The sequence below is a fragment of the Sphaeramia orbicularis genome, chromosome 24 (assembly GCF_902148855.1).
Source record: "Sphaeramia orbicularis chromosome 24, fSphaOr1.1, whole genome shotgun sequence".
In the NCBI taxonomy this organism is placed as follows: domain Eukaryota; kingdom Metazoa; phylum Chordata; class Actinopteri; order Kurtiformes; family Apogonidae; genus Sphaeramia; species Sphaeramia orbicularis.
In genome coordinates, this window is record NC_043979.1 from 27765870 (window position 1) to 27779859 (window position 13990).

Below are 13990 nucleotides of genomic sequence, written 5' to 3' on the forward strand. Positions count from 1 at the left end.
TAAATGATTGCCATGGAGTAATAAAGGCATTTTACTTTTGCACAAATCCTACAGTGTGCCTTGGAATATTTTTTGAAATCTTGCATGTTAATGCAGTTTTTTTTTTTTACTCTAAATACTAAGACACATCACAAGTTTCCAGAGAGCACCTGTGGATAGTCACCAAGAAGACCCAGCAGCACTTCCACTTTGTTGGTTTATAGTATTCACGCATTGTTCTTCTATTTTCTATATGCATATTCATTCTATCTACTATATTCCATAGTTTATATATACATATATATATATATATATATATATATATATATATATATATATATATATATATATATATATATATAGATAGATAGATAGATAGATAGATAGATAGATATAGTACCTCAGTTCAGTGTTTGTACATAACTATTGCTGTTGCCTGCTGAGCCAACTGCATCAAAATTCCATTTTTGATGTAAAATCTGGAATGACAAATAAAGTCTGTCTAAGTCTAAATGTCCTACTGTTTATTAACCAAACCTTTTATCCTTTTAGAGGTGAGACATTCCAAAGAATCTCTATAAACAAATGCATTTAATAGACCTTGCAGTATTAACACAAAAAATGCAATGATGCAGCTCTCTCTCTCTCTCTCCCATTGATTTAGTTTTTTTTTAATCCATGACTATGATTTTAAATGTTCTGCCTCTAAATTTCAAAAATATTTTCCTTGCTCTGACTGTAAATAATAATTTTCTAGCACAACAAACCACCTACTTTCTTAGGAAGAAAAATCTCTCATTAAACTTGAAGGAAATATTGATGTTTATATCTCAAAAACAGCATGAAAAGGACATCTGATGTGCACCAGTATTTTTGTTCTTAAATATCAATATTTCCTTAAAGTTTAATGGGAGATTCTTCTTCCTAGGTGAGATGTGAAGAAACAGAATTCAAATGTACTTTTCTGCACTAAATAAAAAGGAAATTTTAGGTTTGTCATGATTTATTATTTATAAGTTGTTATATTTTACTGATCCAGCCCACTGAGATCAAACTGGGCTGTGGCCCCTGACACCTCCACTGTAGGGCTTACTTTTCTGTATGTAAAACACATTAACTCCGTATGTTTATGTGTTTGTGTGGTATATAAACAAACCTATCTTGCTTATTTTTTGCCAATTTATTTATAATTAGAGAAAAATGCCCAAAAATGTCTAGTTTTACGTAATTACAGTGGCCCTATGAGGTCAAACTACCTGCTCCTCGTGCTCCTGTGCAGAGCGGTGCGGTCCACCTAGCGGCCGCTCTGACGCTACTGCGGCAAATCTTATTAAACACTGAGAGAGCACTGTGACTTATGCCAGTACAGTTAACCCTGGCTGAAGCAGACATCTGATATCTAAACAGACATATTATTTTGTAAAATGACACGGCTTGGTGTCGGGCTGCGTGCCTCGGAGACAGCCCTGCTGCGGTAAAACCCGGTTGGATGTCTGGTGACGTATCCGCCGCTCCTCCGTCCGCTCTGGAGGTTGTCAGCTTCATCGGCAAAACCGTTGGCGCAGGCGCGGCACTGACAGCTGCTGTCTACTTACTCCGCAAAGTCTGTTTAATAATGGCCTGGAAATCTGGAGGAACCAGCCACGCAGAGCTTGTCAACAACCTCCGCAGTAAGTCCAAACATATTGTAAAGCGGCCGTTCGGATGCCTTCACCGACGGAACGCCTGAAAATGGTTTATTTTAGCGGCGGCGGTAAACGGCGGAGCGGCACTTAGCGGGTTGCTATGCTATGTGGTATGTTGTTGTTGACCTAGTGTTACCTTTCTCCACCCCTTTCCCGAACCACGCTTACGCCGTGAAACAGATGCATGCTCTTAGTGTTGCAAAAAAGAACACTCAAATAACCTTTTGCAGTACATAGTCACAGACCATTTTTTCTTTCAGCTGTAGTTTTGCGTTAGGTTAGCTTAGCCTGCTAGCTCTATGTGCGTCATTTGCGACGCTGTAGCTAGCATTAGCAGCGCTGCTAAGTGCCCTGCCCACATTCATTGATGGATATCACAGTCCTGGTAACTTTTAGGTGAATGACACTGACAGGTGAACATGTCTGGTCAGTTTTTAAAATGCATCTGTTAGAGTATGATTGAGAATGACAGTATGCTGTGTCACGGTGCTCCATCGCCCGTCCTTAAACAGCAGAGGATGTAAAAGAGAGCAATGAGTCAGTCTGCCAGACGGCTGTTGACTGGTGCGAAGTCCACTGTGATCAATGCCATCTCTGCCTATGATTTATTCGGAGTAGTAACATAATAGTGCACTGTGTGGAGAAGAGGGGAACCCTGTTGGGATGTAACATGCACTTCTGGCTCCATTTTGGAGAAGTGTGCACAGAGGCTGTTTTTAAGATGAACATCTGCTGCCGTTTTAATATTATAATATAATGTTGGAGGAGGTATATAATAATTATATAGTTTCCCTCCTCAGTGATCTAGAAAGAGATTAGTACCTGTTAAGATTGTTGGCAGTTACATACCGAAAAGCTTTAACTGGAGAATGGTTTAAGTAGGACAAGTCTGTAATTGAATAAGCAGGTCAACATAGTTTACAATAAAGTAGAGATAATTACAAGAACTTAAGTTGAAATCTTTTTTTATATTGTACATGCTGCTGCAGTAATATACTCCTGTTGAGAGCATATCAAAAATAGTTTTGAATTCAGTTGTCAGTCAGTACGAAAAATGCCAAATTAAGGCTGATTTTGTCCCAACGGTTAAAAAAAAATTGGCTATTTGGGGTTTGGCACTATTCTTTAGGATTAATGTTTAAGAAATTATGATGCAATTTAGGTATAACCTCATAATATGAATATGAGTAAACAACAAAACTGTGATATATTTGCAAGTGTTTGAGCTGACAATGTAAACTAAATAAACCCAAAGGTTTAAAAGATCCAGCCGCAAGATCTAAATCAGACTTTTATTTTTGCATTGAGACAGTTCAGTGCGATAATCTATGATAGCAGATACTTTATATGTTTCTATTTTTATTTTGTTCAGTCCAGAATAGAATTACAACAGGCAGTTAGCTGCATGCATTTAGACACTGACCACTAGCCTAAATGACAGCAGAAGCATCATTTGCATGAACAGTATGTATCTGTTTATATTTATTTTTCCTTGGTTAATATTTTATCTCGGTGTTTTGTAAGTTGCAATCTTTGTTTCATGACCAGATTCCATGACAGAAATATTTGAGGAGGATGAAACAGTTCCTCGTTGTACAAATATTTGGAAATGCAGGATGACAAAATGCCTGAAATGTGCAAAAAAAAAAAAAAAGAGAGAGAGAGAGAAAAAAAAAGAAGAAGCTTGTTATTCAAATGCAGGCCCATCCCTTTATGATTTCTGGCACAAGTGTATTTTTTTCCTGTTGAAAATACACAAATGGAAGCCTTATGTGACTAAAATATAGGCTAATTTTTATCTGTGGTCTTTTTGAGGTGGCTGTAATATATATGTATTTTATTTTACATACAGTAAGCAGTATCTGCTTTGTTTTTTTTAGCACTTCCAGACTGAATACTTTACTGACCTATTTAGACACTAATACCTTCAGTTTAACCTTGGGTTTGCATAAGATGGACTTAAAAGCAGGTCACACTCAGGATGCATGCTAATTCACGACTTCGTGATTGTTTGTGTGCACCGGACAGGTCAGCACAGGGAGTTTTTCTGGTTATGAACACTGAAAGACTTTTTAAAAATCTTATGCATGCATTTATGTGTTGCAAAAGAGGTAATTTGCCTTAATGTAATTTGCGTTAAAGAAACAGATTGTGTCTTCTTTCACCCAAAGGTATGCACAAATATTTTTTAATAATTATGCAAGGAAGAAATAAAACAGTTTGAAATCTGCTGAAAGTGGTTATTTCTGTTTCTGAAATTACTAGTAAATGTCCATCTGGCAGCTTGTATGGTTTATTTGTAATGTATCCAAAAGTGGCACATAGCTCCGAGGGTGAGGGGAGTCGTAATGAGAGCAGCGCCGGCTGTCGTTGGCTTTTCCTGCTTTTGGCACCAGCTGCTACTGAAACCTGTTCGAAAGGATTATTCTGAAGACACCAGTGGATTTCCTCTGCCACAGCTTTTTGAGTTTCATCCCTTTTTTTTTTTTTTTAAACTGTGGGTTGAGTTTGCTAAAGTCACATTTGCTATTCTTTGGCAGGCGTTATCTGATCCTTACTCTAATCTGATATTCTTATTAAGCGAGCAATGCGTAATGTGATTATGGGATATCTGCAGATCGTGTGAGGTCTAAAGTTACTACTATTAACAGTAACAACATTATCAGCAAAAGCACCTTTTAATTAAAATAGTAAACATACTGCGCCCTCTGAATTGTCAACCACAAGTCAACAACTTAATAGAATAAACACTGCCTGTGACTTGACATGTGATTGAATGCACAATATGCACTTTCTTCCAAGAATATCTTTGGTGAATTCACAATTGAATTTACAAATGTCTCTATCAATCACCAAGTATCAATTTTGTCATTTATGTAGACAAATATGAGATTAGCATTTTTAATGAATTAACCTGTCTCTTCATTTTCTGTAAATTAGTTAATTTAATTGTATTATTAGTTTAATACTGTTAGAAAGACTTCCATCTGACTTTGAGCAGTACTTTCCATGCAAAATTATATTCTATTGGGTCTTAAAATTAATGTGGTGAACGCGGCAAAAATCTGTTTGTAGGGGTAAAACCCCCAGGCAAATCCTATAAACCATAATTTTCCAAGCAAGTAGTACAACATTTTGCCTCAAATGTCAAGAAGAGCTCCAATCTGCTTTGGATGATTTATTGAAATCAGATCAAATGGCCAGCTTTCATCACATAAAAATAAATCTGTCTGAACTCGAAAGGAAAGGAAAAAATGTGTAGCTCGTTCAGTATGCTGCATTTTGAATTTTTCACACTGTGCTTTATACAGTCAAAACTATTTTAGTTTCATGCTTATTTTTCTTCTAACATGCCCTACCTATTTTTCTCTTATCCGTTTAAAGGTTCCTTTTGTTTTTCACTTTTGTGTTTCACAGTTGTCCCTCGTTTTTGTACATGTATGGTATACTGTGGTGGAAAACAACAAATAGATATCACATAACAATAATTTCCATTAACAATTACTGCTTACAGCTATTATTTGACTACATTAATTGACTGTTTACACCTGAATTTGTTACTTTAATTTTATATTTTCTGATTTTATTTGTGTCTGTGTTCTATGCTAATTACCCCTGTGATAAAATACATATTAGTGGCGTCCCTTCCATTCTCACTAAAGGACTCAGCTGGAATAGGTTTTGCTATTAATATGAATGCTTTGTGTCATTTTTCATTTGTGCATTTCTGTAGTGTTTGCTTCAGGTGGAAGGTTACATAATGCATCTCAGCCTTGTGTTTGTACTTGTGCATGTTTCCATAACGCACAGTGACATAAGCACTTTTTTTCCCCTTTTTTTAGAAAATGGAATTATTAAAAATGACAAGGTCTACGAAGTCATGTTGGCCACAGACCGATCCCACTTTTCTAGGTGTAATCCGTACATGGACTCACCACAGTCAATAGGTACGTCTGCTCATGTTCACATTTACAGCTTCACAAGTTTACTCTGAACACGGACAGATGAACTAACCAGATCTGTGCCTCTCTTTTAACCAAAAGGCTATCAAGCAACCATCAGCGCCCCACACATGGTATGACTTTACAGATGTTTCTGCATCCAGTCAGCAATAGTTGGTGAAATTTGTTCCCATTCCATCAGTGTTTTACGTAACAAAAATCCCTTGTTTTCTGAACCAAATGTCATTTTGGTTAATTTTTTCCTTTTGATTTCTACTATTTGATTATAATAGCAGTAAAACTAATGTGATTATTTTGTTTGTATTTGCTGATTTGCCAGTAAGGTCACATTGTTCTGTTTACTTTCAGCTCTAACAACTAAACTAACAGATAAATGATGAAAAATGAAAATCCTTGTAGACACTGAAAGTAGGACTGAGCAATTTGGACAAAAATGTCATCCTTTATTATTACAATAGATGTTAAATAATTATTTGTTTTCAAGTTAGTGAGTTTTTGGTCCTGTGTGAAAGAGAAGTGAAAGACATAAGACAAAATTATATAAAAGATACATGAAGAATATGATAAAACATGATAAAGCACTGGCTTTCACAACATTAAATCAGAATTAACACTTTGGGTGGAAAGATGATTTGTGGTTTCAAACTATTGCTACTTTTACAACTATTACTACTTTTTGGTCAAAACATAAACACTGACAAGCTGCAGACAATACACAACATCAGTTATCATTGTTTTATTGCCCAACCATAACTGAAAGACAAATTTAATTATAATCAGTATTTTGTGTCAACCAAAGGTCCTGATGTGACTTTACCCTGTGTTGGATGTTTTCTAAAGGCACCCTGATGGATTTTAAAATGATTTTTTTGATGTGTTTCCCCCTCCCCGCCCTCCACACAGCACGCCTATGCCCTGGAGCTTCTACATGACCAACTTTATGAAGGAGCCAAAGCCCTGGACGTGGGCTCCGGCAGCGGTATACTGTCTGTTTGCTTCGCACGAATGGTGAGCCACACATGACGGGTAAACACATACAATTTCTCTCTGGTAGCTTTCTGATTCATTTTTTTTGTTTGTTTTGCTGACAAATCAACGTAAAATGGCAAGAAGCGTGATTAATGGTGTGTAAGTCTGGTATAAATGGTGAAACATCCTTCTGTCTGTGCTCTACAGGTAGGTCCTAAAGGGAAAGTTATAGGAATTGATCACATCAAAGAGCTGGTAGATGATTCTATAAACAATGTGAAGAAAGATGACCCCAGTTTGATAGCATCGGGAAGAATCAAGCTAATAGGTAAGATGTCTGTGACGGAAGGTAAAACAGCATGGCCCTGGTTACACTCAGTTTTTTGGTTTCTTTTAACACTTAGTTTTTATTAGTTATTCATCATTTTGTCATACAGAACATAACAAACAACAATTGGCAACAGATAATAGTCACAGTCAAATAATAATGATAATTTAGGTTACAGTTATGAAATAGCAATCAGGTTACCTAATTAATTAAATTTTAGAGCAGCAGTTTATGAAGCATTTCACAGGACAGTGAGACAAACCACATGAATTGTATGTAAAGAAACTAATCCATTTGGCCCCTCTTATGATGTAAAGTTCAGTTTGCAGCTTCAGCATAAATGTTACTCTCTCCATTTTGTGACTTTCATCAACAATTTTCAACCAGTCCTCCAGCATCGGTGGATCCAGTTGAAGTCATTTATGAGTGATTTTTTTTTTTTTTTGCAGTAGCACCAAAGACTTTTAGAGGGTATTTATCACTTATTGTCAAATCATTAGGAAGATCTCCTAACAATAGCGGCAAAGGCTTACACTCAGTTTTAAAATGTGTTTCAATGAACTGATCACGAGTGGACAGCTGAGACACATCACTGTTCACACCTGTGTCTATCATGTGTCCCTAAAGGTGTCCAGCTGACCCTGTGTGTGTGTGTGTCAGATTTCATTGCAGCCTATGCCACTTCTGCAGGAAAGACAAAGGGCCCTAGATTAGTTTCACTTCAGGAGTCAGATACAAACCCAGTATCAACAAGGTTCCTGTGATGTGGGGTTTCCAAAACCAGCTTAAAGACCTGAACACGTCAATCAAGCCAAGCTAAGCTACATAAAAGACAAGTCTGTGAATTTAAGATAGAATATCTGAGTATTAATTGTATCTCGCGAGATGACACCAGGAATCACTTCGACAAATAAGATTAGATATCTGCAATGTGCTGAAACACAGCATGCATTTGCAGATACAGTTATGGAAAAAATTATTAGACCACCCTTCTTTTCTTCAGTTTCTTGTTCTTTTTAATACCTGGTACAACTAAAGGTACATTTGTCTGGACAAATATAATGATAACAAAAATAGCTCATAAGAGTTTAATTTCAGAGCTGATATCTATCCATTTTCCATGGTTTTCTTGATAATAACCAAAATCATTTCAGTTCTTACATCAATAGCTATGGCATTGTACTGCCAAAAACAGTGCTTTTAGGCATTCCATGTTTTCTTTTCTGTCTGTTTTAGTCACATGATACACACAGGAGTTAGTACTTGATTGCATAACCATTGTTTTTGATGACTTTTGATGGTCTAATAACTTTTTTTCACGACTGTATGTTTGGATTGGAGGTACTGAATAGAGCCTTAAACCTCCTTGTGGGGAAGGATTTGTTGAAACATTTAATGAAAAGAAGCAACACAAACATAAACATCTGGCATGCAATGAATGAAACTTGGTATAAAACATCAGGAAATTATTGTAATAAATCTAGAATTAAAGACATGAAAAGTGCAAAGGGAAGTCACACTAAATACTACCACTGGGTTTTTTTTCATGAAACACTTGTTTTTACTGCTGTACATACTTCCCATATATCCACAATGTATGTTGATACATATATTGAGAAATGCATATATGTGCGGTCGTAACTTTACTAAACCAACGAGCCTATTGTTGGCGTAGGACTTTTGCACAGTGCTGTATGCTGTCACCAGAACAACCACCTCATCCTTCTCCTTGGTCTTAGTTGTGGGGTTGTGTACGCTTACATTTAGTGCTGTCCACTACTAAGTCATTTTAAAACAAAGTGTAAACCATCCCTGTGATCTCTGGTCAAAACTTTAAAGACATTTTTTGGAAGCAAATTGCTGCTGAATGTGCCTTTTTTTTCCAACAGTGCAGCTATTTTCTCCTCAGAGGAGGACAGAACAGCAGACACACATCCATTAATAATTGAGTACCTGCTTTCACCAGGAGTGTCGTAGTACTCATCCAACCGTTAAAAAAAGCAGTCAGTCGACAGATGTTTGGGGTTTTTTTTGTCATTTTTGCATTTTGACAGTTACAGTGTTTTGACAGATTGACAGGTTTGTGGGGCATGGATAAACACAGCTGCTTACTTTAGGTTTACTTTATTTATTTTACATCACAATGTTGACATGCAAGTAGCTTTCTGTGTCAGTGTTCATCTGTCAGTTTAGAAATTAAACTTTGTGCTGTTACTTGATCTTTTACTCTGAGATGTAAAAGGAAAAAAAAAAAAGACCAGGAATTGTCAGATTTTTGTCATAACATATCTGAACATTTAGCTTGGGATTCTGCTGCATTGATTCCTATGTGTTTCTGAATATTTTTTTATTTTTTTAAAGGGCCCCAGAGTCCCATAACATCAGAAAAGTCCATCTCCCTATGGTAGTGAAACCAACAAGTGAAGAATCCAGCTCTTTTTATAGATCTACTCTAAATTTTAATGGGTTTCTCCATGCCCTTTGCCTAGATTGGCATAGTACTCAAAAAAGGTTTAAAAAATGGGACAAAAACAGTACAATGTGAGAATACAACAGACCAAATCAGAGTAAACTGAAGCTACAATTCATAGTGCTGAGTTTTTGCGTTTTGTCACAGTAAAGTGTGTATTTATGGACAAAAAGCAGGATCATAAGAAGAGCTGTGTGTGCTTTTGAGTGATGTTACACTGAACAGGTCTTTTTAAATCATTAAAGGTGGATGAAAGTCAGGATATTACAGAAGATATCACAAATTCTGATAGTTATGTCAGGATTATTACCCCGCTCCCTGAAGGGGAGGCAAGGGGTATTGTTTTTGGTTCAGTTTGTTTCTTTAACACTCTAGCAGCAAAATGATTGGTTGAATTATTGGGTTTATAGATTGCCAGTGGCCCCGAATAGATCTGATTACATTTTGGGAAAAGTTGGTCAAAGTAAAAAATTTTTAATGAATTTTGTAAATCTTTTCCCCCATTTACTTATAATAGGCAAAATTTCATATGTCGATAAAAACATAAATTTTGTTTTAATTTACTTTAAACTTGGCACATATATAGAGGCAATTGATATGCTGATGTCAGTACACACATAGACATGATGACATCAGCTGGATCCATACCAAAGTAAGACACAATACGTGCGAGGGGCGGGGTTTGTTATGCCTGGCACCACTTGTTCATCTTTATCATCATCATTATTTGTGGAGTAAATCAAAAATGTGATTGATAAACCACTACTGAACCATGTGGTCAGACACAGCTGATACAGCGCATGAACGTATAAACGTCTGTCGGCCTGTTGAAGGTATGTTCTGTGTTTTCAGTGGGAGATGGCAGGTTGGGCTACACAGATGAGGCACCGTATGATGCCATCCATGTTGGAGCAGCAGCACCCACTGTCCCTCAAGCTGTGAGTCTGTGACATGTGTTGATGGAGATCACATTGTTCCAATTTCAAATAACAGAATCTCAAAAACACCCACTCATTTAATATAATTTAGACTTTTTGACTGCACAGTAGCCTGAAATAGCAGCAGCTGAATGCCTTGGTGAGTCTTTGTAGGTTCCAGTTTCAACATCCTTGTCTTCTTCTTAGCTTCTGGACCAGTTGAAGCCCGGTGGCCGGCTGATCCTGCCTGTCGGCCCGGCGGGAGGGAACCAAATGCTGGAGCAGTACGACAAGATGGAGGACGGCAGCACCAAAATGAAGCCCTTGATGGGGGTGATTTATGTGCCTTTAACAGACAAAGAGAAGCAGTGGTCCAGGTGGAAGTGACTTCCTTCTTCCTCTCCTCCCCCTCTCTCCTTCTCACAGTGGCAAAGGTGAAATGGTGTGGCTTGGAGCAGGCAATGGAGCACAAGGGGCTGCATTTTGCTGCTTGTTGACGTTTTTTTGCTTCTTCCATACCATACCAACTAGCTGCACGTTCCTTTCCTTTACGGTTGAGGTCTGGGGTTTTTATTCACCTTGGCTAAATGCATTCAAACTGTTTTCCACAATCCAGAAAATTTCATTTTAACATATTTATCTCATCTCTTAGTTCAGTTACATGTACTCTCTTTTGTTTGAAATTCAGAATAATAGAGGTTTTAATTGTCGCTTTTATTTATTTTGTCAATTTTCAGAGGGTCCAAAGTTTGCACACGCTTGATTTTTCTTTTTACTTTTATTACTTGTATGTACTGCAGACGGTCTTACAAACTACATAGTGCTTCGTACACTAGGGACACACTGCTTAACTTTGCACCTTCAACTTTGACTCTGACTCATTCGTCAGGCATGAAAAATTAAAATCAGGAACTCGGCCACAGCTTTTCACTCTTGGCAGAGGATTGTGGGTAGGAGCTGCCAGAGAATCATGGTGGGTAGACACTCTGGCATACTACATTTGACATATGATGTATCCTAACTCCTGGGTTCTCAGCCCTTTGTAACTTGAGGCCCACTTTCCAAAACCTAGAAGACAACCTGGCAAAACCTAGAAAATCTGCCCTCCAAATAAGGCCACTTTCGACCATTATAACCAAAATACATATTCTGCCTGCCTGCTGTTATGAATCCAACTTTAGTGTATTCAGAGTCATATTTCCTCAACACATGCTTTAACTAGTGTAGGGTTGTCTCTGAACTTATTGCATCAGAGGGAACGTTAAACAGTGGTAGAACATGTCTCTGCCTGATGTTTTGCGATTGGCTTATTGAAGTGAAATACATTTTTAAACTTTAGTGTCACTGGGCAAAAAGTCCATAATTCCCCTTTAACGTATTATAATTCAAGTGGTCAGAGAGGACATGAGACTTTGCATGTACCTCTTCCCTTTCAGGCTGTAGAAAATGTACCCTGTGATGCAGGTTTAAGATTATCACAGTGTTTTCAGACAAGAAGGGGGATTAAATTGCTAGTCTGATTCCGTCAGATACTCTGAATGCAGAAGCTTGAAAACTTTCAAGGAAAACAGCATATACAGTCACGGAAAAAATTATTAGATCACCCTTGTTTTCTTCAACTTCTTGTTAATTTTAATGCCTGGTACAACTAAAGATACATTTGTTTGGACAAATATGATAACAACAAAAATAGCTCATAAGAGTTTAATTTCAGAGCTGATATCTAGACATTTTCCATGGTTTTCTTGATAATAACCAAAATCACTTAAGTTCTTACATCAATATCCATAGCATTGTACTGTCAAAAACAGTGTTTTTCCAAATTCCATGTTTTCTTTTCTTTCTGTTTTAGTCACATGATGCACACAGGAGTTAGTACTTGATTGCATAACCATTGTTTTTGATGACTTTTGATGGTCTAATATTTTTTTCCACGACTTTATAGTCTTTTTATTTGAGGGAAGGTGTGTTCATATTCTGGCGTTTTTTTTCCCCCTTGTAATTTTGTCTCCTACAGCTCTTACTGTATTTAGTCTTATTCAGAATTTTCGCCAAAAACGGGTAATTCATATTGAAATGAGATGTTGAAAATAGTGAGCAACTTTGGATGCATTATCTGAGGTGTATATAAATGTCTGCCTTGGCTGCACTTGCACCTAGTTCCAAATTGGTTCATTAAAATGTGCATGACTTCTAAAATCTGTTTGGTATTCAAACCTAAACCCCTAAACCAACGGTGTGAAGGCATCGGCTTGATCTGAAAGAGCATGACAACTTTGCCAATTTGGACACCTGTGAGACACTTCAATCTAACTCTATTCTGTGACTGTTGGCGTTCTTGTTTGATCGTCTACTCTGAGATGTAGAAAAAGTAGCAATAACTGTCTAGACTTTCTGATGACACATTTTGCATGGAATTCTGCCTAACTCTTAAACTTTGCATGACAGGCCAAAAGAATGTGTCTCTCCATTTTCTGCTTTTATTCTTAGCGTCTTAATTTTGTTTCTTTCAGGGACGAACTCTGAAGAGGATAACAGTCCATAATTCACCTTTACGTTTGGAACCTGGGGAAAACTCGGATGGGGTCAAACAACCCTCGGCATTTTGTTCAAAGCATAACAAAACATGGTCTTTTTGTTTAACGACGGACTCGAGTACCACATTGATGACTGGCCGTAAAAAGGGCCAGGGTAAAAAAGACTGCTTAAAGCTCAGCACAGAAATACAGAAGAGGGCTTTTGTTTTTCATTTCTGGCCTGCATCTTTTGGTTGTGTGTTCTTTTTAACTGCTGGATTTTATTATGGATTTTTTTTTTTTTTTTGCAGTTTCATCAGTTGAATTGCAAACAGCAGCCGTTTTTACAGTATTACATTTCAGCAGCATTAGAGCTGAATGTAGGAGGAACGCCGGACAATGACGAGGGAAGCCTTAGCCTTTTAGATAATTCACCTAGCTAGTGTGTGTGAGTGTGGATCATCTAATTGTAGACTTCTCTGCTAACATATGAGCTTTTTTCCCTGCCAGCAGTATTAGTAACACACAGACACAAAGGCTGATATAAACCACACATCCTATTTGATGTGCTGCACTCTTAGGTCTTTCTACACGTAGGTTAAACATTGGATCATACAGGCGAAGCACTAGTAACACAGACACGTGCACGTACAGGGCAGTGCTTTCCACTTGGTGATGTGTTGCTTCTGTCGCTGGTTTTCCATTAACAATTTGTGCAGGCTCTACCGGTGACTGATGCTAAATGAGTCACTGCTTTGCCAAAATAAACTCCAACAATATAAAGCTAATGAATGTCTGTTTCCTTCAAAAGAAAAAAAAAAGCATAAATTCTAAAAGCACATTTTATTTTGGTTGATATGTGATGAATGGCATCTGGCTTTCACAGTCTTATGGAATGGCTTATGAAAATAAAGAGATAATTAAGTTTTTATCTGCCTTTGGTTAGTGAATTTTTGCTTCTTGTGCAGGATGATGAATATAAACAGCGAGAAAATGACAAAATACTCAATACAATGTTACCAGAGGAAACGAGGTACGCACATTTTTAGTTTGCTTAAAACTAGAATAAAATTCCAGAAATTTAAGAAGCCTGCACTGATTGCAAGCAATTAAAACTGGGATTTCAGATAAACTTAATATTCTTAAATAGAATCACGTCTCCTT

The 13990-nt window shown here is 37.2% G+C and overlaps 1 protein-coding gene across 2 annotated transcripts; it reads left to right on the forward strand.

Moving 5' to 3' along the window:
• Window positions 1-1355: 1355 nt before the first annotated feature.
• pcmt (protein-L-isoaspartate (D-aspartate) O-methyltransferase) lies at window positions 1356-13755 on the forward strand. Of its 2 annotated transcripts, none has more exons than XM_030128502.1 (8): window positions 1356-1649; window positions 5507-5611; window positions 5708-5739; window positions 6530-6634; window positions 6803-6923; window positions 10246-10331; window positions 10518-10687; window positions 12824-13755. In XM_030128502.1, the coding sequence occupies exons 1-8, from the start codon at window positions 1469-1471 to the stop codon at window positions 12834-12836; spliced, it is 813 nt and encodes a 270-aa protein (XP_029984362.1). In that variant the 5' UTR covers window positions 1356-1468; the 3' UTR covers window positions 12837-13755. The 2 variants fall into 2 exon arrangements, with proteins under 2 accessions (XP_029984362.1, XP_029984363.1); XM_030128503.1 differs by having other exon boundaries at window positions 1495-1649; window positions 10518-10744.
• Window positions 13756-13990: the final 235 nt, after the last annotated feature.